The sequence below is a fragment of the Pelobates fuscus genome, chromosome 11 (assembly GCF_036172605.1).
Source record: "Pelobates fuscus isolate aPelFus1 chromosome 11, aPelFus1.pri, whole genome shotgun sequence".
NCBI classification, from domain to species: Eukaryota; Metazoa; Chordata; class Amphibia; order Anura; family Pelobatidae; genus Pelobates; species Pelobates fuscus.
This window is the reverse complement of record NC_086327.1, coordinates 138304810-138330163: the sequence shown is the minus strand read 5'-3', so window position 1 is coordinate 138330163 and position 25354 is coordinate 138304810. Positions and strand designations below refer to the sequence as shown.

Sequence of the window (25354 nt, the reverse complement as noted above, 5' to 3'; positions counted from 1 at the left end):
GTACCCAGGTTTTTATCAAGCTAACACCACAGTAACCAGAAAATGTTTTTATACACACAAAACAATCAATTAATGTGAAATTACAAAATTCATTAGTATAAAAAGATAAAAAGTGATAAAAAAAACAGATGATCCGTCAATTTGGTTAATGCACTCATTAAATCTATATATAGGTACCTTAGAAGACATGGAAAAAGAAAAAGAAATGAAATATATACAAAAGTAAAAAATAATATAAAAAATGTAAAAAAATCTAAACAAAATTCAAAAAATAAATAAATTAAAAATAAAATAAAAATAATAATTAACAAAACTATTTAATATATATATATATATATTTATATAAAATGAAAAAATAATAAAAGATAAACAGAAAAAATGATAAACAGAAAAAAGTAATAAACATAATAGAGTCAGAAAAAAAGAAAATAAATCAACCATGTACTATAAAGAAAAAATAAGCTCCATGGAGCAACCAAGATAAACATGGTCATCATAATACAGCAATAGATATATACGAATATATAACCTTATATACATATCAGTAAATAAGTGTAGAAAACTACATATAAACATATAACAATATGAATATCAGTGTTTCCAGGTGACACAAAACTTTGTAAAGTAATACAATGTGAGCAAGATATTACTTTGCTGCAGAGTGATTTAGATAGACATAGAAACATAGAATGTGATGGCAGATAAGAACCATTCGGCCCATCTAGTCTGCCCAATATTTCAAAATACTTTTCATTAGTCCCTGGCCTTATCTTATAGTTAGGATAGCCTTATGTCTGTCCCACGCATCCTTTAACTCCTTCACTGTGTTAACCTCTTCCACTTCAGCTGGAAGTGCATCCATGCATCCACTACCCTCTCAGTAAAGTAATTCTTCCTGATATTATTTTTAAACCTTTGCCCCTCTAATTTAAGACTATGTCTATAGACTGGGGGACTCAAATGACAGATGAAAATTAATGTAGAGAAATGTAAAGTTATGCACTTTGGCATAAAGAATGCACAAGCAATGTATACCCTTAATGGAAGCGAAGGAAGCGAATTAGGGATAACAACACACGAGAAGGACTTGGGAATTGTTGTAGACAACAATGTGCAATGCCAATCAGCAGTGGCTAAGGCCAGTAAGGTATTGTCATTCATGAAAAAAGGCATTAATTCTTGGGATGAGCATATCATTTTGCCTCTTTATAAATCACTGGTAAGACCGCATCTTGAATATGCTGTGCAATTTTGTGCACCTGTTCTAAAGAAGGATATTATTGCACTAGACAAAGTGCAGAGGCGGGCAACAAAAGTAAGTGAACACTATAGGGTCAGGAACACAAACATGTATTCCTGACCCTATATCCCTTTACCCTCCTTAATTAAGTAAAATCTTACTTGTGTTACAGTCTGCTGCTGCTGGTTCTGACCCTGAACTGCCTGCTTGTCTGACATAATCAGAAGTGGTGATCTCAGCCAATCACAATGCTTTCCCATAGGATTGGCTGAGACTGTCAATGAGGCAGATTAGGGTCCAAAACACATCCCTGGCAGCATCTGCTCATAGAAATGAATTGAATCAATGCATATCTATGAGGACAGTTCAGTGTCTCCATGCAGAGCGTGGAGACACTGAATGTCAGTCACACTGTGCAGCACTGACCCAGGAAGCAACTCCAGTAGCCATCTGAAGAGTGGCCAGTGGAGGTATCCCTGGGCTATAATGTACACATTGCATTTTCTCCGAAAAGACAGTGTTTACTGCAAAAAGCCTGAAGGAAATGATTCTACTCACCAGAACAAATACAATCAGCTGTAGTTGTACTGGTGACTATAGTGTCCCTTTATTAATAAAAGGAATTGAGCATTTTAGCTATAAAGAAAGGTTAACACATTTAAACCTCTTTTTGGAAAAACTGCACCTCAGAGGGAATATGATAACATTATAAAAATATATTCAGGGCTAATACAAACCATTGTGTGGAAATCTATTCATAAACCGGACTTCACATAGGACACAAGGTCATGCGTTTAGACTGGAAGAAAGAAGATTTAGTCTACTCTAAGGCAAAGAAAATGTTTATTTTTATTTTTTTTGTTTGTTTTTTACCGTAAGAACAATAAGGATGTGGAATTCTCTGCCTGAAGAAGTGGTTTTATAAGAGTCTGTACAGATGTTCAAACAGCTATTAGATGCATACTTGCAAAAACAGAATATTCAAGGATATAGTTTTTCAATGTAGGGTAATAGCTGCTTGATCTAAGGATAAATCTGACTGCCATTCTGGGGTCAAGGGATTTTTTTTTCCTAGTTTGTTGTAAAATTGGAAGCGCTTCAAACAGATGTGAGGAAGGCTATGCTAAGTATTAAATATCTTGCCATTAAGGGGTTGAATCATTTTGACACAGGAGAAGTCATTATAATTGAAGCATTCATTGTGCTAAGCTGAATTGCTTTTGTTGGATTTGTTCATTGTAAACAGCTGAAAGTCTGCAAATTTTGACAATAAACCAGATTTTCATGGGGTTTGACTAATTTTGATTACACCTGTATTTGTATATTATTATTATTATTTTATTTGGGAAGTTGAGGGTTCCTGTAAGTCTGTGCTGGTTAGCCTTTGACACCTTGGATGTTTGTGAACTTCATTTCCCATAATGCTTTATTGCTGCATTGATGTGCTTCTCAATAGAGTGTCACAACTACAACACACAGCCAACCTAGCTCCTACTAACCAAGAGAATCTCAGAATCCCAGCCCCCAGCCCAGGCTGCGCTATCTGACTATTGCTATTGTGCATAGTTATTATTATTATTTTATTATTTATATAGTGCCAGCAAATTCCGTAGCGCTGTACAATAGTTCAACAATGTATGTTGGTGCTGGTTTTAGAATGTTGGTCTGCTTAACCCCTTAAGGACCAAACTTCTGGAATAAAAGAGAATCATGACATGTCACACATGTCATGTGTCCTTAAGGGGTTAAAATGCTCTTGGTACAATTCTGGGTACTCTCCCACTGAGTACATACCTCCCAAGTGTCCCTATGTACAAAAGCCAGTCTCTATTTGGGGCTTAAATCCCCCAGGCTCTCTTCTCTATCCTAATTTCCCTCTTTTCTAGGAGCTCCATATTGTTGGTGTATCTGAGTGTATAACAGAGCTCCACAGCAATAATACTCCCAGTAATGTGTCTGAGTGTATAACAGAGCTCCACAGCAATAATACTCGCAGTAATGTGTCTGTGTATAACAGAGCTCCACAGCAATAATACTCCCAGTAATGTGTCTGAGTGTAAAACAGAGCTCCACAGAAATAATACTCCCAGTAATGTGTCTGTGTATAACAGAGCTCCACAGCAATAATACTCCCAGTAATGTGTCTGAGTGTATAACAGAGCTCCAGAGCAATAATACTCCCTGTAATGTCTGAGTGTATAACAGAGCTCCACAGAAATAATACTCCCAGTAATGTGTCTGTGTATAACAGAGCCCCACAGCAATAATACTCCCAGTAATGTGTCTGAGTGTATAACAGAGCTCCACAGCAATATTACTCCCAGTAATGTGTCTGAGTGTATAACAGAGCTCCACAGCAATAATACAACCAGTAATGTCTCTGAGTGTATAACAGAGCTCCACAGCAATAATACTCCCAGTAATGTGTCTGAGTGTATAACAGAGCTCCACAGCAATAAAACTCCCAGTAATGTGTCTGAGTGTATAACAGAGCTCCACAGTAATAATACTCCCAGTAATGTGTCTGAGTGTATAACAGAGCTCCACAGCAATAATACTCCCAGTAATGTGTCTGAGTGTATAACAGAGCTCCACAGTAATAATACTCCCAGTAATGTGTCTGAGTGTATAACAGAGTTCCACAGCAATAATACTCCCAGTAATGTGTATGAGTGTATAACAGAGCTCCACAGAAATAATACTCCCAGTAATGTGTCTGAGTGTATAACAGAGCTCCACAGCAATAATACTCCCAGTAATGTGTCTGAGTGTATAACAGAGCTCCACAGCAATAATACTCCCAGTAATGTGTCTGAGTGTATAACAGAGCTCCACAGCAATAATACAACCAGTAATGTCTCTGAGTGTATAACAGAGCTCCACAGCAATAATACTGCCAGTAATGTGTCTGAGTGTATAACAGAGCTCCACAGCAATAATACTCCCAGTAATGTGTCTGCGTGTATAACAGAGCTCCACAGCAATAATACTCCCAGCAATGTGTCTGAGTGTGTAACAGAGCTCCACAGCAATAATACTCCCAGTAATGTGTCTGAGTGTATAACAGAGCCCCACAGTAATAATACTCCCAGTAATGTGTCTAAGTGTAACAGAGCTCCACAGCAATTATGCTCACAGTAACGTGTCTGAGTGTATAACAGGGCTCCACAGCAATAATACTCCCAGTAATGTGTCTAAGTGTAACAGAGCTCCACAGCAATTATGCTCACAGTAATGTGTCTTTAAACTGCAATAAATGTGTTTAGAAATCAGTCTGTGGAAATAAGCTACATTGTTCTAAATTACATTATAGCTGTAAAAATTATTAGTAAGTTATCTAATATTTCTCATTACAGCCCCGCACGGCCAAACTGTGAAAATTAAATTGTCCCTCTTTCTTTGTTTCAAATGTTGTGAGGTGTGTGAGTACAATGCTGTGGATAACATTTTCTGAGTTAAATGATTTCACCATAGAACTCAAAATGATGTGAGTGTCAACAATGCTCTGGGTGCGATGCACTGTTACAATGCTGTGGATGTAATGCTGTTGGTATTATGCTGTGCATATCATGTCTTGGGCATCATGCTGTGCATGTAATGCTGTTTGTGCCATGCTTGGGGTGTATCCCTGTGAATACATGGCTGTGGGTTTAGGACTGTGAATACAATGCTCTTAGTATAATAATCTGGGTACAGTCTGTGGATACAATGCTCTTAGTATAATAATCTGGGTACAGTCTGTGGATACAGAGCTCTTAGTATAATAATATGGGTACAGTCTGTGGATACAGAGCTCTTAGTATAATAATCTGGGCACAGTCTGTGGATACAATACTCTTAGTATAATAATCTGGGTACAGTCTGTGTATACAGTGCTCTTAGTATAATACTATGAGTACAGTCTGTGTATACAGTGCTCTTAGTATAATAATCTGGGTACAGTCTGTGGATACAATGCTCTTAGTATAATAATCTGGGTACAGTCTGTGGATACAGAGCTCTTAGTATAATAATCTGGGCACAGTCTGTGGATACAATACTCTTAGTATAATAATCTGGGTACAGTCTATGGATACAGTGCTCTTAGTATAATAATCTGGGTACAGTCTGTGGGTACAGTGCTCTTAGTATAATAATCTGATTACTCTGATTTGAATGTTAATATCTCTCTCTCTCTAGTGATCCTCTCTTTCTTTATCTCCTTCTATTCCACACAGGATTCCTCCTTCCTCTGACTCTTCGCAAGGTCCTGGGCAGTGAGGGGCTTGAGCCCCAGAATTCTGTGAACCCCCCTGTCCCTTCCAAGCAGCGCCTGGGACCCCCTGCCTGCTGCAATGGGTGGGTTATAAATCACTGGTAAGAGGTGACTGTGTCAGCTGTGCTATGTCTCCTGGGCCTCTCTGCTCTTTATACTGATCTCTCTCCTGTCTGCTTTGCTGTCCTCTGTGCTGTCGGGGTGTCCTCCTCAGGTAATGAGGAGCACTGGGGTCAGCCTGCCCTGGAGATGCTGAAGAGAAGGGACATTCTGGCTATTGTGCTGATCGTTCTTCCCTGGACTTTACTGATCACAGTCTGGCACCACTCCACTCTGTCCCCGCTGCTCACAGCACACAAGGGTGAGAAGACTTTGCTACCCCCGCTCACATCCCCTCATGTCCTGCCATGTTCCTTACTCACCACTGTCTCCTGCCAAGTCTCAATCACAAGTTAGCGTAATATCATGGACCTTATCGTATGTCTGTCTCAATACTCATGGACCATACTATTTGCCTATCTCAATACTCATGGACCATACCATTTGCCTATCTCAATACTCATGGACCATACCATTTGCCTATCTCAATACTCATGGACCATACCATTCATCTATCACATGCACGTGTGTTGCTGGGTTTCTAGATCTATAGATTGCAGAAAGGGTAGAGGTGAAAGGATTAAGGGAATCTTTCAAGTTTACTCTATGCTGTCATTTAAAAAAAAGAAAAAATCAAACAATTATTACTTTAGGTATTTATCGAATATAACGGGTTACATACTGCAGAGTTCTCTGCTCGGTCTGTGTAGAGCTGTAGGGTTCAATGTTCACTCTTTTGGAGAGAGGCAGAGTTCAGCTAAATTCTGCTTCTTGCATCTCTGTAGTTTGCTGTCAAATCCCTCATTACGCTTGAAGAGCCTTAGCACTAGACATGAGCAGGGTGCAAAAATGTGATTCAGTCCAATTAGTGGAGGTAATCCGAAATGTATCCATTGGGTTTAGACGATTCGGAAAATAAGATACGGACGAACAAAAAAGGGAGTGAAAATAGGGCAGCCAGTGAACTTTAACCCCTTAAGGACATAATTTCTGGAATAAAAGGGAATCATGACGGAATTGTTCCGTCATGTGTCCTTAAGGGGTTAAAATAAATACAAAATGTAAATATGTATATATGTTTTGCCCTTAGATGCTAAAAGAGTATTTTTGTGCCATTCGGTTCACAGATCGAGTGAGAAGAAGTAACCAATAGAAGGAAGGGAGAAGCAGTAAACAAGCTATGTTTATATATCGTATTTTTATTAAATATTTAAGATACAAATATAGATTTTTTTTTGTTCGTGCTCCTATTTTACTTTCCATCGCTTACTTCTCACTTGATCTGTAAATAAAATTAATATGTAATGGCTGTTCCGTAACCAGCAACCTTCTTTTTTATCATCCATCACGACTTCTTTTGATGTCATGGACGTAACCCACAAAGAAACGAACGTGTTTGTCCGCTGTCCAGTTCGTTTGTTTGTGATGCGTTCATATGGTGATTCTCACATTCGGCATTCAGACGAATCCCAGGGTTATTTAAAGGGACACTGTCTGGGTACAATGTCCCTTTTGCACTTAGTGCTGCAATGTTAAACAGTCCCAGATAACTGCAATGTTTACATTGCAGCTCTAAGTCAGTCTATCAGACAGTCACTGGGGGCAATTCCTGGTTTTGATTCAATGATTTCCTATGGGCATGTGCATTAGCGCCCGTTTGTTGCGGGACGTCATAGGGGGTGGAATGTCAGCCCAGCGCTGAGGGACATCTGCTCTGGGATCAGGTAAGTAATTAAAGGGGTTTTATCCCTTTATTTAGCGGGGAGGAGAGGAGCGAGGGATGGTGGTGCGATAGTGCCAGGAATAAAGCTTTGTATTCCTGGCACTATAGTATCCCTTTAAGACTATTTAGCATATCTGGGGGGAGGGGGTTTCAAACCTCCTATGCTTGTGACCTAAGTTAGGCACTTATGGTTAAAATAAATCTTAAATTCTGTAAAATGCAGCTGGTTCAAGATATTCATAGTGTGCAGGGTTTATATTAGGACACAATGTTTTACGACAAAGGGGATTTAAAGATGACCGCTCCATAGAGTAAGAGTAAGGCCAGGAATTGCACTGAAAATGGGTATTTACTTTTCTGTATGCATTACAAAATAATATACATAGAGGCTGTAAAGCATTTATTCTAATTGACAGTTTTCATTTAGCTTTACCCACATTTTTCCAAATTCATTTGAGTAATGGACAAAATTGGTTGATTGAGGAAATATTAAAGAACAAATCACAATATATAGAACTAAGAATTCCAAAGTTCGACATTAGGAAACAGGAAATTGGTCGTCTGTTGGTGAATTCGATGCAGGATCAGGGTCTGTAGCAGACTCAAGTTGTAGTCCATCATCTGGCGTAGCATTTTGGGAGTTGTAGTTATTAGTTCTTTTTCCAGTTTAGTATTGTACAGTAAATCTACCTACATAGCTGCCCGTATTCTCGGAATTTAATCCACGACAAAATGTTATACAGAAACCTTATTAACTAAATGACAATTGTCCAGAACTGACAGCGAAATCAGCGGAGCCAAACTCGAAAAAATCCCAATTTCAGATATTTGTTTTCATTTAGTTTATTTTGTCCTTACGTTGTCAGTCTCCCACATTTTCTCTAGTAGACAAACCCCTGCGTGTTAAAATACCAGTTGGACGTAGAATGTCATTGTTGTGAGGTTTGAGTTCACCTCTTGAAATTCAAGTATTTCAACCTAAAAGAAGACTTACCGGGTTCTTCACTAATGTGAGAATTCAAAGAGAGAATTTAAAATTTCAGGTCAAAATAGCAGAACTTGAAACATTCTCTAAGTCAGCTCTGCTGCCAGTTCGACCACTTTAGCCTTAAAATTTAAAATTTACTTTGAATTCTCACTTTAGTGAATAACCCTGTTTGACAACTTAAACTCTGCTCTAATATCATCAGGTACATGCGCCTGGATACGCTGGCTTGGCACCCGTTGGCATTTACCAAATTGCATGGCTTACTAACATGTTATGGCTTGATTCACTGTGAAGAATAATACTCCAATCCTGCCATGTTCTACCTTTCTCAGTTCGCCCCATAATACTCCAATCCTGCCATGTTCTACCTTTCTCAGTTCGCCCCATAATACTCCAATCCTGCCATGTTCTACCTTTCTCAGTTCGCCCCATAATACTCCAATCCTGCCATGTTCTACCTTTCTCAGTTCGCCCCATAACACTCCAATCCTGCCATGTTCTACCCTTCTCAGTTCGCCCCATAACACTCCAATCCTGCCATGTTCTACCTTTCTCAGTTCGCCCCATAATACTCCAATCCTGCCATGTTCTACCTTTCTCAGTTCGTCCCATAGTACTCCAATCCTGCCATGTTCTACCTTTCTCAGTTCGCCCCATAATACTCCAATCCTGCCATGTTCTACCTTTCTCAGTTCGTCCCATAATACTCCAATCCTGCCATGTTCTACCTTTCTCAGTTCGCCCCATAATACTCCAATCCTGCCATGTTCTACCTTTCTCAGTTTGCCCCATAATACTCCAATCCTGCCATGTTCTACCTTTCTCAGTTCGCCCCATAATACTCCAATCCTGCCATGTTCTACCTTTCTCAGTTTGCCCCATAATACTCCAATCCTGCCATGTTCTACCTTTCTCAGTTCGCCCCATAATACTCCAATCCTGCCATGTTCTACCTTTCTCAGTTCGCCCTATAATAATCCAATCCTGCCATGTTCTACCTTTCTCAGTTCGCCCCATAACACTCCAATCCTACCATGTTCTACCTTTCTCAGTTCGCCCCATAACACTCCAATCCTGCCATGTTCTACCTTTCTCAGTTCGCCCCATAACACTCCAATCCTGCCATGTTCTACCTTTCTCAGTTCGTCCCATAGTACTCCAATCCTGCCATGTTCTACCTTTCTCAGTTCGCCCCATAATACTCCAATCCTGCCATGTTCTACCTTTCTCAGTTCGTCCCATAATACTCCAATCCTGCCATGTTCTACCTTTCTCAGTTCGCCCCATAATACTCCAATCCTGCCATGTTCTACCTTTCTCAGTTTGCCCCATAATACTCCAATCCTGCCATGTTCTACCTTTCTCAGTTCGCCCCATAATACTCCAATCCTGCCATGTTCTACCTTTCTCAGTTCGCCCTATAATAATCCAATCCTGCCATGTTCTACCTTTCTCAGTTCGCCCCATAACACTCCAATCCTACCATGTTCTACCTTTCTCAGTTCGCCCCATAACACTCCAATCCTGCCATGTTCTACCTTTCTCAGTTCGCACCATAGTACTCCAATCCTGCCATGTTTTACCTTTCTCAGTTCGCTCCATAATACTCGAATCCTGCCATGTTCTACCTTTCTCAGTTCGCCCCATAACACTCCAATCCTGCCATGTTCTACCTTTCTCAGTTCGTCCCATAGTACTCCAATCCTGCCATGTTCTACCTTTCTCAGTTCGCCCCATAATACTCCAATCCTGCCATGTTCTACCTTTCTCAGTTCGTCCCATAATACTCCAATCCTGCCATGTTCTACCTTTCTCAGTTCGCCCCATAATACTCCAATCCTGCCATGTTCTACCTTTCTCAGTTTGCCCCATAATACTCCAATCCTGCCATGTTCTACCTTTCTCAGTTCGCCCCATAATACTCCAATCCTGCCATGTTCTACCTTTCTCAGTTCGCCCTATAATAATCCAATCCTGCCATGTTCTACCTTTCTCAGTTCGCCCCATAACACTCCAATCCTACCATGTTCTACCTTTCTTGGTTCGCTCCATAATACTCCAATCCTGCCATGTTCTACCTTTCTCAGTTCGCCCTATAATAATCCAATCCTGCCATGTTCTACCTTTCTCAGTTCGCCCCATAACACTCCAATCCTACCATGTTCTACCTTTCTCAGTTCGCCCCATAACACTCCAATCCTGCCATGTTCTACCTTTCTTGGTTCGCTCCATAACACTCCAATCCTACCATGTTCTACCTTTGTCAGTTCGCCCCATAACACTCCAATCCTACCATGTTCTACCTTTCTCAGTTCGCCCCATAACACTCCAATCCTGCCATGTTTTACCTTTCTCAGTTCGCTCCATAATACTCGAATCCTGCCATGTTCTACCTTTCTCAGTTCGCCCCATAACACTCCAATCCTGCCATGTTCTACCTTTCTCAGTTCGCCCCATAATACTCCAATCCTGCCATGTTCTACCTTTCTCAGTTCGCCCCATAACACTCCAATCCTGCCATGTTCTACCTTTCTCAGTTCGCCCCATAATACTCCAATCCTGCCATGTTCTACCTTTCTCAGTTCGCCCATAGTACTCCAATCCTGCCATGTTCTACCTTTCTCAGTTCGCCCCATAGTACTCCAATCCTGCCATGTTCTACCTTTCTCAGTTCGCCCCATAACACTCCAATCCTGCCATGTTCTACCTATCTCAGTTCGCCCCATAACGCTCCAATCCTGCCATGTTCTACCTTTCTCAGTTTGCCCCATAACACTCCAATCCAGCCATGTTCTACCTTTCTCAGTTCGCCCCATAACACTCCAATCCTGCCATGTTCTACCTTTCTCAGTTCGCCCCATAATACTCCAATCCTGCCATGTTCTACCTTTCTCAGTTCGTCCCATAATACTCCAATCCTGCCATGTTCTACCTTTCTCAGTTCGCCCCATAATACTCCAATCCTGCCATGTTCTACCTTTCTCAGTTTGCCCCATAATACTCCAATCCTGCCATGTTCTACCTTTCTCAGTTCGCCCCATAATACTCCAATCCTGCCATGTTCTACCTTTCTCAGTTCGCCCTATAATAATCCAATCCTGCCATGTTCTACCTTTCTCAGTTCGCCCCATAACACTCCAATCCTACCATGTTCTACCTTTCTCAGTTCGCCCCATAACACTCCAATCCTGCCATGTTCTACCTTTCTCAGTTCGCACCATAGTACTCCAATCCTGCCATGTTTTACCTTTCTCAGTTCGCTCCATAATACTCGAATCCTGCCATGTTCTACCTTTCTCAGTTCGCCCCATAACACTCCAATCCTGCCATGTTCTACCTTTCTCAGTTCGTCCCATAGTACTCCAATCCTGCCATGTTCTACCTTTCTCAGTTCGCCCCATAATACTCCAATCCTGCCATGTTCTACCTTTCTCAGTTCGTCCCATAATACTCCAATCCTGCCATGTTCTACCTTTCTCAGTTCGCCCCATAATACTCCAATCCTGCCATGTTCTACCTTTCTCAGTTTGCCCCATAATACTCCAATCCTGCCATGTTCTACCTTTCTCAGTTCGCCCCATAATACTCCAATCCTGCCATGTTCTACCTTTCTCAGTTCGCCCTATAATAATCCAATCCTGCCATGTTCTACCTTTCTCAGTTCGCCCCATAACACTCCAATCCTACCATGTTCTACCTTTCTTGGTTCGCTCCATAATACTCCAATCCTGCCATGTTCTACCTTTCTCAGTTCGCCCTATAATAATCCAATCCTGCCATGTTCTACCTTTCTCAGTTCGCCCCATAACACTCCAATCCTACCATGTTCTACCTTTCTCAGTTCGCCCCATAACACTCCAATCCTGCCATGTTCTACCTTTCTTGGTTCGCTCCATAACACTCCAATCCTACCATGTTCTACCTTTGTCAGTTCGCCCCATAACACTCCAATCCTACCATGTTCTACCTTTCTCAGTTCGCCCCATAACACTCCAATCCTGCCATGTTTTACCTTTCTCAGTTCGCTCCATAATACTCGAATCCTGCCATGTTCTACCTTTCTCAGTTCGCCCCATAACACTCCAATCCTGCCATGTTCTACCTTTCTCAGTTCGCCCCATAATACTCCAATCCTGCCATGTTCTACCTTTCTCAGTTCGCCCCATAACACTCCAATCCTGCCATGTTCTACCTTTCTCAGTTCGCCCCATAATACTCCAATCCTGCCATGTTCTACCTTTCTCAGTTCGCCCATAGTACTCCAATCCTGCCATGTTCTACCTTTCTCAGTTCGCCCCATAGTACTCCAATCCTGCCATGTTCTACCTTTCTCAGTTCGCCCCATAACACTCCAATCCTGCCATGTTCTACCTATCTCAGTTCGCCCCATAACGCTCCAATCCTGCCATGTTCTACCTTTCTCAGTTTGCCCCATAACACTCCAATCCAGCCATGTTCTACCTTTCTCAGTTCGCCCCATAACACTCCAATCCTGCCATGTTCTACCTTTCTCAGTTCGCCCCATAGTACTCCAATCCTGCCATGTTCTACCTTTCTCAGTTCGACCCATAACACTCCAATCCTGCCATGTTCTACCTTTCTCAGTTCGCCCCATAATACTCCAATCCTGCCATGTTCTACCTTTCTCAGTTCGCCCCATAATACTCCAATCCTGCCATGTTTTACCTTTCTCAGTTCGTCCCATAATACTCCAATCCTGCCATGTTCTACCTTTCTCAGTTCGCCCCATAATACTCCAATCCTGCCATGTTCTACCTTTCTCAGTTCGCCCATAGTACTCCAATCCTGCCATGTTCTACCTTTCTCAGTTCGTCCCAGAATACTCCAATCCTGCCATGTTCTACCTTTCTCAGTTCGCCCCATAATACTCCAATCCTGCCATGTTCTACCTTTCTCAGTTCGCTCCATAATACTCGAACCCTACCATGTTCTACCTTTCTCAGTTCGCCCCATAATACTCCAATCCTGCCATGTTCTACCTTTCTCAGTTCGCCCCATAACACTCCAATCCTACCATGTTCTACCTTTCTCAGTTCGCCCCATAATACTCCAATCCAGCCATGTTCTACCTTTCTCAGTTCGCCCCATAGTACTCCAATCCTGCCATGTTCTACCTTTCTCAGTTCGCCCCATAATACTCCAATCCTGCCATGTTCTACCTTTCTCAGTTCGCCCCATAGTACTCCAATCCTGCCATGTTCTACCTTTCTCAGTTCGCCCCATAGTACTCCAATCCTGCCATGTTCTACCTTTCTCAGTTCGCCCCATAATACTCCAATCCTGCCATGTTCTACCTTTCTCAGTTCGCCCCATAACACTCCAATCCTGCCATGTTCTACCTTTCTCAGTTCGCCCCATAGTACTCCAATCCTGCCATGTTCTACCTTTCTCAGTTCGCCCCATAGTACTCCAATCCTGCCATGTTCTACCTTTCTCAGTTCGCCCCATAATACTCCAATCCTGCCATGTTCTACCTTTCTCAGTTCGCCCCATAACACTCCAATCCTGCCATGTTCTACCTTTCTCAGTTCGCCCCAAAACACTCCAATCCTGCCATGTTCTACCTTTCTCAGTTCGCCCCATAGTACTCCAATCCTGCCATGTTCTACCTTTCTCAGTTCGCCCCATAATACTCCAATCCTGCCATGTTCTACCTTTCTCAGTTCGCCCCATAATACTCCAATCCTGCCATGTTCTACCTTTCTCAGTTCGCCCCATAATACTCCAATCCTGCCATGTTCTACCTTTCTCAGTTCGCCCCATAATACTCCAATCCTGCCATGTTCTACCTTTCTCAGTTCGCCCCATAATACTCCAATCCTGCCATGTTCTACCTTTCTCAGTTCGCCCCATAATACTCCAATCCTGCCATGTTCTACCTTTCTCAGTTCGCCCCATAATACTCCAATCCTGCCATGTTCTACCTTTCTCAGTTCGCCCCATAATACTCCAATCCTGCCATGTTCTACCTTTCTCAGTTCGCCCCATAATACTAATACTAATAAGTTGAGTCTGTAACGAACATCCAAAACTGCTCAGGTAATAAGGGGTTTTAATCCTGGATCACCTTTCTTGACACATCACCAAATCTCACGTTATCGTAGTATTGATCAGAATACAGTGTGTCAGGAATGTATTGGGACATAACAGGTACTGGCCAATACAATGTAGGAAATGTTTAAACAATCAACGATAAAAAGCCTAAACCAAACACACCATCATGGCAAAGGACAAACAGAAAGGATGAAAAAATGAATAAATAAATTTAATCTTGATTGCAATAAGGAAACTACAAAAAAAATTAAAGACAAAAAAAAGCCACACTTAGACACACCATGTAAAATTAAATGAAAACTGTTCTGTAATCATGAGCAATTTCAATCTCACAACCCTAAGTGTAGTCAAAACCTCATAAGAAGGGACTAAATAAATAGTATAGTAGGTCCCAAGAAACATGGAGGCCCTAATAAAGATACCTAGGGTAAAGTATAGGTAAATTCCTATAAAATGAAGTTGTACTATATGTATCAACCTAACAAATAATCGACAACATCTGCAATATGTACATAGAAAAAGGGAAGAGCTCACAGTCCCTCAGTGCTAACTGGATAAAACCTAAATTAAACGGGGTTATAAGACCGCTAATCCAACTGTAAGGGGTGGTCCTAAGACGATCTCAGCACACGAGACGTTTGCGTGGATTCAATGCCCAAAAGAAATAGAAGAGGAGACCAAAGCCTATTGACAAACAATTAAGAATAGAAAACTCTATTGTGCTACCTATAGTGGAACATAAATACAAGCAGTCAGCCGCAGAGCCCGAAACACGCTTTGGCGTGTGAGCACACCTTCATCAGGGTTTTGCTGGTTGTCCTCCAGGTCTTTCCTGGGACCTACTATCATATATTTAGTCTCTTTATGTGAGGCTATGACTACACTTGAAAATTGCACACGATTACAAGACTTCCTTTCACAAGGACTCTCTAAGTTTCAATTTGTTTTATCTTAGAATATTTCTTTGCGTAGATAATCCCCAGGCAGTGTTGGCAGAAAACCGTTTAAATGAAACTATTTAAGAAACAATTATATTTTCTTTAGGTTTGAAAAAGCATTCTCTATATTATTGAATTAATAAATAAATACAAATTAATTCAGGTCTTGTTTTTCGGTACCCTGTACTATACCTTTAAACACCACATCTATGACAACAAAAGCATATCTTCTTTTTTTTATATTTTTCCTACAGTGTTCTCCTTTAATTTGCTTTTTGGCTGAATAAGACAAATGTTTCTGTTTGCCCTTAAATTTGATTGTACATTTGAATTCCCGTAAGGGACAATGACCCATAAATACCTGCATTAACCACTTTCCTTGCATTTTTGGGCATCGTTATGGCATTGAGAATTATTTTGTTATAATTTCGAATTGTGCTTTATTTGTTCCAGAAGACGGCAGCGAAGGTCGGAGGGATGCAGGTCCAGGGTCAGATTCCAGAGAGTATTGTTCTTCTGAGCGAGATATCGTGGAGGTTGTGAGGACAGAGTATGTGTACACACGTCCTCCGCCCTGGATGGGGAACCTTCCTATCATCCATGTTATCACCCCAACATACAGCAGACCGGTACAGAAAGCCGAGCTGACCCGCCTCGCCAACACTTTACTGCATGTTCCCAATTTGCACTGGATTTTAGTTGAGGACTCTCAACGACGGACCCCTCTGGTGACTAAAATGCTTCAGGATTCTGGGCTGAATTATACCCATCTAAATGTGGAGACCCCACGTAACTACAAACTGAGGGGGGATACGCGAGACCCACGAATACCTCGTGGTACCATGCAGAGGAATCTGGCCTTGCGTTGGCTCAGAGAAACTTTTCACAAGAACAACAGTTTGCCAGGGGTGGTCTATTTTGCTGATGATGATAATACATACAGTCTAGAGCTGTTTGAAGAGGTGAGTTGGTCATATTTCTATATTTACCCACATGATCGTTTAGTTGGGTTCACTTTCAAAAGAGTTAAACCCACTCATTTCTCTAAGAACAAAGTGTGCATAGCATTAGCAAATGCTTTCAGTCTGTTCTCAATATGTTTTACCATGGGGAATATCACAATGTGGTCTCACTATTGGGAATGTTGACACGAGTCAATTTGGATTTTATATTGACTCAATATTGAGAGCCGACTTGTAAAATGTAAGACATTACAGAAAATATGGTTATTTATTATGTTTTGGCAACATATCGTTCTTCAATGTCATGCTTTTCTTGGTTGATATTCATGCTATGTTTATTTAATAAAGATCGGGGGTTTAGAATGGTTGGGATGGGAATTAGGTGAAACGTAGTTAGTAAACACACAGAGTACCAAGATTAGTCAGCACTGGACATCCACATTATAACAAGTAACTATCTTAATAGTTTATTCTTTCAGCAGCAAAGCACCCGAAACATTAAGAACAATTTTCACAAAATAGTAGAAAGAAAAGTAGAGTTTTACAAAGACACTTTGAGGAAATGTATCCTTTATCCTTAAAGGAACACTATAGGGTCAGAAACACAACATGTATTCCTGACCCCTATGGTGTAAAACTGCCATCTAGCCCTCTTGGCTCCCCTTTCCCCCCAAATCTAGTCAAATCTTACCTTTATTCCAGAAGTGATGGTCTGAGCCAATCACAATGCTTTCCCATAGGTTTGCAAAAAGCCTGAAGGTAATGATTCTACTCACCAGAACAAATTCAATAAGCTGTAGTTGTTCTGGTGACTATAGTGTCCCTTTAAAATATCAAAGCTCCCTTCTTAAACAAAATATTACCCCTCACTATTTAGATTTTTTTATTTGGTCTTGTCGCTAAGGGAGTCACTGATTGGGGTAGGGGTGTGTATATACTGTATTTGTTTAGTCTTTCTTACCCCTTTAACCCCTTAAGGACACATGACATGTCTGACATGTCATGATTCCCTTTAAATCCTGAAGTGTGTTCCTTAAGGGGTTAAACACCAAAGTTAATGTAACACTTTAACCTTAAATAAGTCAAATGTGTTTCCTAGTAGATTAGGCTACTGCCCACCCCTTTTATAAAGAAAACACATTAGAATAGCCATTAACCCCTTAAAGACCAAACTTCTGGAATAAAAGGGAATCATGACATGCCACACATGTTATGTGTCCTTAAGGGGTTAAACTTACCTGTAACCCAGAGTAGAGACAGGCTTCTCTTTGCGGGATGATCCTCCAACTGTCAGATGATTCTCATAGAGCAGACTGCGCATGTGCGGCAATCAGTCGCGCTCTTTATTAGGGTTCTGTGAGCGATGACGCCAAACCCAAAGATCTTTTGAAAATCGAAGGATCGTGGGTGTCTGTTTGAAGTGCACCAAAACCACTGCAGGTGAATTTATAGGACACTTGGATTGTTTAAGGGAGGAGATTTAGAACATTCAATTGAAAGTCACAAAGTTTTAGTATTGGTTACAATGTGTCCATTTTTTAGTGACTGATGTCCCTGGTATGTGGAATATATATATTCTGGTAGGTACCCAAGCATCCATGTGTGAATGATGTCTAACCTCTGTCCATAGATGCGAAGTACCAGGAAAGTGTCCGTTTGGCCGGTGGCATTCGTAGGAGGTCTTCGTTATGAGTCCCCCAAAGTCAATGCCGCTGGCAAAGTATTTGGATGGAAAACAGTGTTTGACCCCCACAGACCATTTGCCATAGACATGGCTGGCTTTTCCATCAACCTGCGCCTGATTCTCCAGCGACCGCAGGCATACTTCAAATTGCGAGGTGTTAAAGGAGGTTATCAGGAGAGCAGCCTGCTGAGGGAGCTTGTTACTTTGAGTGACCTAGAACCCAAAGCGGACAATTGCACTAAGGTAGGTAACTTTTAAAGCAGTATTTCTCATCCTTCTTCTAACCAAGTCTACTAACCGTTTAATTTATTTTTCTCACCCAAGAACCCATCATATAGCTGTTTGTTTTTATTAAGTACCGCATTGTGCCTTATGCACATTATTTGTGTTTTTTAATATTTTACAGATTTTGGTCTGGCACACCCGGACGGAGAAGCCTGTACTTGTGAATGAAGGAAAGAAAGGTTTTACGGATCCCAACGTGGAGATCTGAAAGAAACAAAATGAGAAAACATCTAAGGTAAGTAACTCATATCCCATCCTTGCATGGAAAGTCTGACCGTCTGGTTCTTCATAATGTCCTCAGACTTTGAAGAATCAGTCTCACCATTCCATGCATTATGGATGGGTTTTGGTTACTCTGCTGATATCAGGTTCCTTTCTACCAATCTGTCCTAGGCTCCATCTAGATGCCTTTACCTGTGCAGAGAAACCGCTATTAAACCCTGTCCTGTCTGGAGACCTATATACAGGATTATTATCTGTGCTGTGAAGGGTGCAGATTCACATATTATACCAAAATGACAAAACTGGGAGAAAAAAATCTCCAACTTTTTTCTTTTTGGATAAAATGTCATTTAAGTTCTCTGGTCAATTACTAATTCTTGGTTTAGTGAATAACCCAGAAAAGATCAAGGATTCTATTTTTATATAATGTAGAGCAGGGGTAATCAAATGTAGGTCCCCAGAAAGGGCTGGTCTGGGGAAAAAAAGACAGCGGGCCACTGAGAAGGGAACGTGCCAGTTATTGGGTGTAATGTCATCACTAATGACAAGCACGTCCCCACTCAAAATGAGCAAGTTTGCTCGATGCTCTTCCAGGGCAAACTATGTATAGATCCCTGCTGAGGGGCTCTTGCATGAGAAAAACGCCCTGTATTTGTTCTGCACAAGCAAATTTAAAGCTTGCGCTGTGCCGGCTTGTGACTTGTGTCTAGTATCTCCGTACGTGGTATACTAGAGAACAAAAGGACAAGGAAAGCGTATTTGCATGTTTTAGGAGGCTGCTTGTTGGATTAAATGTTTGCTGAGTGAGCTGATTGTGGTGTGGTGTTTTGTTTAAATAGGTTGGTTTCAGTTGTGTTGTGTTTGTGGTGTACAATGTGTGGTTAGGGGCAGTGGAGAGGGGCTGCTCCTCCGGCTAGAGTTCACTCTTGTGAGATCGGGAGCATTGCAATGGTAAACCCCGGAAATGCTCCCGAGAGGACTTTCCTCACCCAGCGGAGCTGCTGGCTGCAGCTCTCAGGTCCTCTTCCACCTCCCTGGATTTAAGAACCTATGATCTTTGTTCTCCTTCTATGGCCCATTAAGACACACAGCAGGGCCAGCGTCTCCCCTGTTGGCCTCAGCCCATAGCCATCGTGGCCCACGGGGTATTTGCCCGATCGCCAGTCCGGGCCTGTCCCCAGATGTTGCAGAACAGCAGCATGAAAAATTCAGATATTTCTAGGAAATTATGGTGGGTTTGCAAATGAGATTGACATCATGGAAAGGGCTTCACATATTATGGGGGTCTTGGACCATAGATGTTGAGCTAAGTACCCCTTCCTAAGCACAGCTGTTACTCATGGATTTAGGGAAGTAACAGATAAGTTGATAAATTGATACAAAACATATATAGTGCACTTTTGAAAAAGACACAGTTTATAGAACATATAATTACAGTACTTAAATAATGTTACAGTTGCTTTTGGTTACGTAACGGGCTTATTCACTAAATACTGAATTATTGTAAATTGAAAATCTAATTGCTAAATTTGGGCAGAAATTGCTGATTTGGAAAAAAAAAATCTCCAACTGAGGCTATTTTCAATGGCTTTTAGCCTGTGTTTCACAATAAAGTTTTTAATACAATTCAATATTTTGTGTTTGAAGCCCGTGTTTTGTTTAGTTTTTTTAATAAAATGTTACAATTACATATTTCTTGCATGGTCTAAGCATTCTCTGTATGTTCCTCGCAGGGGCTGTATGCAGGTATCGCGCTCTCCATGGGCAGATGGACATAGAGAGTGTCATTGGGGACACATTCTCCAACACTGAGACCATCTGCCCCTAGCCCCCAGATTGTGCAGGATCGCCCATGTGTATGTTCATTTACTCAAGAAGCACAGCACATGATACGGAGGGAACCTTGGAGATATTAAGGAATGAAGAATCCTGGTTTCTCTAACTGTAAATCATCCGGCTGTTCCTGTGCTGCAGAGAGCCAGGGGTAAGTCTTGTAGGATGGAAAGTGAAATAGATATGAGCAGTGGGGCCCGGCGTGCGGACTCAAATTGCCTCTGCACCCACGTGGACTGACTGCTATGCCGTTGTCACTTCCGGAAACTCGCTGTGCAGCCTATGGACCATCCTCCCAATACCGGGTCATACAGCCATGTTCTTCATGCTCCTCTGCAGGGAGCGGCTCGTCTTCATGTTCTCTGTAGATCCAGGTGTAACTCACACTGCTAGGCCCCTCGTAGCATCCAAAGTGAGACACACAGACACTCGTTACTCTGCACTCAAACCAGATGGCAATCTGAAATTTTCAAGGAATTCTCGCTCTCAATGTAATGACAAATTGCGTTGCAGGACAAACCCTTCCATTCCCTATACTATATCAGTGCAATTTTTGGATTATATATACGATATATTGAGGCTATGATAAACTTTAATTGAATTACCTTCTTTTACAAGAAATCGATTTTATCAATTGAATCTCTCAGTTTTCTTTACATAGAAGTAAAATGTCAAGAAAAGTGCTTACATGGCATGCGCACATTCAGGCACACTACAAGGCCCAGCATGCAGCTCTGCCCTAGGAATTATGAGAGGTAGTGTGGCAGTCACCAAACATATGGGATATTATCTTTTAAAATGAATAGCAGCTTCTGACAGTTCCTCCAAGTATTAAAAACAGAATTAAAAAAACAAAACAAAAAAACACATATAAGAAGATTGGGTTATCCCTATGAGAACATCACATGTATATAGTGTTTGAAGAACGTTAGAATGCCCAGTACCTTCACATTCTATCTATACATCGTTAGCACAGGGTATCGCTTACATTGTATAAGTGACCATCACAAAGAGAGATGTATAAATATATACACAAACACAGAACTACACTCAGAATTATACAATGGCATTCAGTAAATAGCATTCAGTAAATGGTGAGTTAGAATGAGAACATTCTCGTAGGTAACATGTTATTCAAATGTTCAATATCACTTGTTTGATTTGAAGAAATATTATTGAAAGGGCGACTCCACACATCTAAAACACCTTAGCGTGCTGAAGTGCTTTATGTATGAAGAGTGTGCCCTGTTTTGTTTTGTTTTTTTATCGCATTGTACAAAAATTACAGATTTCATAGAAATTGAAACTTTTATAAATGAACCTTCTCACACAACCCCCTCCCTCCCCCGGCTGTCAATCAGAAAACCAGTCCTGTTACTTCCCGTTTTTTTACCTTAGTGGAATTAAACTCAACTCAAACGGAGATGAGCATCATATTTGAGGTTATACTTTTATTTTCTCTGCACATGGATTTGTACTTTCAGAATCGGACTCCAAACAAATCACTAAAAAGATGGATCACCTCGGTAGATTTGCATTTTTTAAAAAGCACATTTTAGAAAACACTTTTCCTGTCTGAGAGACAGCATTATTAGTGATCAAATGCTACAAATTAAATATGGTGGTCATCTCCCCGGCACAGAGAGCATGATGGATCATGGCTGATGAGACGCTGATCTCTGCAGAACATCTCACTTCCCACTTGCAGACTATTGCACACTGCGTCTAATTAAAGAAACATTCTGATCTCTGTGTGTTCGCTGTTCTGCTCCTCAATATCCGGACAAATGCACTTAATTACTTAATGCAGAGAAAAAGAAAAGAAAAAAAAATGTGGAAGAAGTAGTTTATTAGAAAAATTAAAACAAAAAAATTAAAAAACACAAAGAGAAAACCTCCATCTACATCACATCAACTTCAGTGCGGCACTTTCCTGAAGAAACTACAAGCTGCTGTTTTTAAACAAAAAAAATTCTTTTCTGGAACAAAACTTTTTTCTTTTTTTTTTGCATATTTAAAAAAAAATGAAAAAAATGAATGTTTGTGAAAAAAAAAAAAAACAATGTGTCTCAACAACTGTGTGTGTTTTTTTGTGTCAGTTTTGGATTACATTACCAAAGATATTTGCTATATTAGTGGAATCGAGTCATCGCAAGTCACGCAGCGCATGGCAAGGGCAGATGTCCAAAAAAAAAATATAAGCGTTGGTGGAGATTTACTTAAACTGGGGCTTATTCCATAACAAGTAAGTAGCCACAGGCTGAGTGACACCTGAATTGAAATATTTAATCGAGTGAATAATTCGGAGATTTTTTCCAGCTTTGCATATTCTTCGCTTTTTTTTTTCTTTCATATACGTTTCCACAAGCTGTATGAGGGAACTGTAAATGTTGCCAGACTTTACTATGGTTAGCATAATAGACAGAAATATAAACACAAACATATAGCAGGAAAATATTCAGAATTTGTATTTTAGGATTGTTGGTCAGTTTACGAATTAAAAAAGGGAATTTTTTCCTTCACGAGCAAATTCACATTTTAGCGCAGAGAAGCAGAGCCGGAAACATAGCTTAGTTCCCATGTCAATCCTGGGTTGTGGTAATAACCCTGCTCAAGTGACGGTGCCTCTTTAAATCATTTTATGATCACGCTTAGCAATATCCCGCACTAAGTGCCTATGGTATATCTGGCCAGCTGCCACTTCATCTGGACAAGAACCAAATGATGGCACGCAGGAGACTAAATATGGCTTTTTATTCACTCATGTGCGCAATGCACCCATTGACCTAAAAACATCCCTGCTTTTAGTTTGGCTGCAAATATTACATTAAGCAAGGGCTCCTGCGGTGAGCCACTCAGCTGTGTCCTCTTCCCCCTGACATTTCCTAGCAATAGATTGCCGCAGGCGAGCTTTCTATGGCGTTCATAACGCACAAGGCCATGACCGAGTCTTGCAGGGCTCCAGTGTGCTGCCGTCTGAAGAATAGGGCAGTTTAATATTCTGCAGGGACAATTCCCAAACTATTATGTGCAAAGCTCTAGATTTTGTGAATACTATACACAGCAATGGAGCGAATCAATGGGACATATTCACTAAGAATCTCATTTCTTGCAGCAAATTTCATTTGGCTTTAATTTAATTTAAATTTGGGTAAAATGAGTAAAGGGGATTCAGTTGCAGCTTGGGTGTTTGTGAATAATATAATTACCAAACGGATATAGAGAGTCGGCTGAACATGAGCAGAAATGTAATGCGTGGATGAAATAGTCGGAATTTGCCTTAGAAATAGCCGAATGTTTCGTGTGGAAACGGACAAATTTGGAAAACCTGTGCCATTCACCTTTTGTTGGTATTAAGTGAATAGAGGTTTATATGTATTTATTATGAAATAAAAACAACGCTTAGGCTTATATTAAAGGATATACGATCCATGCATGTGTTATGTAGGGTAAGTGCAAACAAACAATGTTGAGTTTATTTTCAATGAAGATCCTCTTTTTTCGGACGTTTTGGAAGAAAATCCCGGCATCCCTGTGTATACGATGTATATATGGGCTAACTTTAACTTTTCTTTGCAAATCAATATTAAATAAAAGTAAAATGTTGCCAATACAGCCCCACCATATACCATTTCGCTCCAGTGATGGTGGCCAACTTACAGTGAAACAAATCTCTCCATTCTGTTCACATGCAGGTATTATTTCAGCTTCATTATACACAAATACTTTTTTACTTTTTAGTGATATTTTGTAGAAAACTGCATTCTTAGAAATATCAGCAGAATGATTACAAATACCTATAAGAAATATATGTAACCATTTTTATGGTTCTTTTTATCATAACTTCTGTACATGACAAATAATGGTATTTCTGCTTCTATGATAATATTTCAGTATCGGCCTGATATACGGCAAAATAAGTCCTACCATATGATCTCAAACGCCTGGTTAATGCATACTTTACACGAATACAATGAGGAACACACGGAAATTATAAATGTCAATCCATATGCAAAATCATTTTTTATCCTTTAATTAAGTGACAACTAGGTATTGCATGTTCAAATAAATTAGAATATATATATATGGGTTGTTTCTGGCACTCTTCCCATATTAACAAAAAATACATACCTTTAAATGTCCCAGCACAATATGTATCAATCAAAAAATGAGAGCACTCACTGGATTTGATGAATCAATTCAAATGGTTTTTATTTACAGTGACATAAATTCCATTAACGTTTCGACCGTCTGGTGGTCTTTATCAAGATGCCTTCACCTAAACCCAATACATTGAGCTTTTCAATTTCGGAAGAAGCATGCACCTTAAAGAGTTTTTTGATAAGTCTCGAAATATTTCAACACAGGAAGTGGATACACCACAATTTAAGAACAGATCCAGATTTGATCCTCCTTCTAACAAACCGTCAATCAAAACCTTCTTATCCACGGTTAACAGCACTGCACAGGAAATCACTGCACAATACCAACCCAAGCACATGAATATCACTAAACGGCAACGGAAATGCATAGAATCTTTAGCGAAAGATCCAACTATAGCCATACGCCCAGCAGATAAGGGCAGCAGCATTGTCGTAATGAATTACAGTGATTATTCTAATGAATTGAAATTCCATCTTCAAGATCAACATATATGCCACTCGAAGGGGATCCTACACATTAATTATGAGGAAGATTGAAGAAGTACTAACCATGTGCCTTGAAGCGGGGTATATTGATGCACAACTTTATCAATATCTACTATCCAAACATCCTCGCACACAAATAATTTATTCGATCCCAAAAATGCACAAGGACCCCAAGAAACCACCAGGGAAGCCCATTGTATCGGCCATAGGCGGGGCTCTGGAGCCCATTGCTAAATGGCTTGATCACCTCTTTAAAGCCCCCGTCAAGGATTTAAGCACCTGTATTAAGGATACACCCAACCTAATCTCTAAACTTGGAAAAAAACATTGTTACACTCATTACCATGGACGTCCGTAGCCTCTACACCATCATACCTCATGAGCAGGGTGCGGAGGCCATG

The 25354-nt window shown here is 40.6% G+C and overlaps 1 protein-coding gene across 3 annotated transcripts in view; it reads left to right on the top strand.

The window, feature by feature from the left end:
- Positions 1-22054, top strand: part of B3GAT1 (beta-1,3-glucuronyltransferase 1) — an 84590-nt gene extending 62536 nt beyond the window's left edge. The window contains exons 2-7 of one of the 3 annotated variants that reach the window (XM_063435712.1): positions 5458-5578; positions 5710-5856; positions 15772-16280; positions 17911-18207; positions 18371-18484; positions 20205-22054. In XM_063435712.1, coding sequence (XP_063291782.1) covers positions 5575-5578; positions 5710-5856; positions 15772-16280; positions 17911-18207; positions 18371-18457 — 1044 coding nt within the window. In that variant the 5' untranslated portion in view covers positions 5458-5574 and the 3' untranslated portion in view covers positions 18458-18484; positions 20205-22054. Of the gene's footprint in view, positions 1-5457; positions 5597-5709; positions 5857-15771; positions 16281-17910; positions 18208-18370; positions 18485-20204 lie in introns of all 3 variants that reach the window. The other 2 variants (XM_063435713.1, XM_063435714.1) reach the window with 2 other exon arrangements.
- The last annotated feature ends 3300 nt before the right edge of the window (positions 22055-25354 follow it).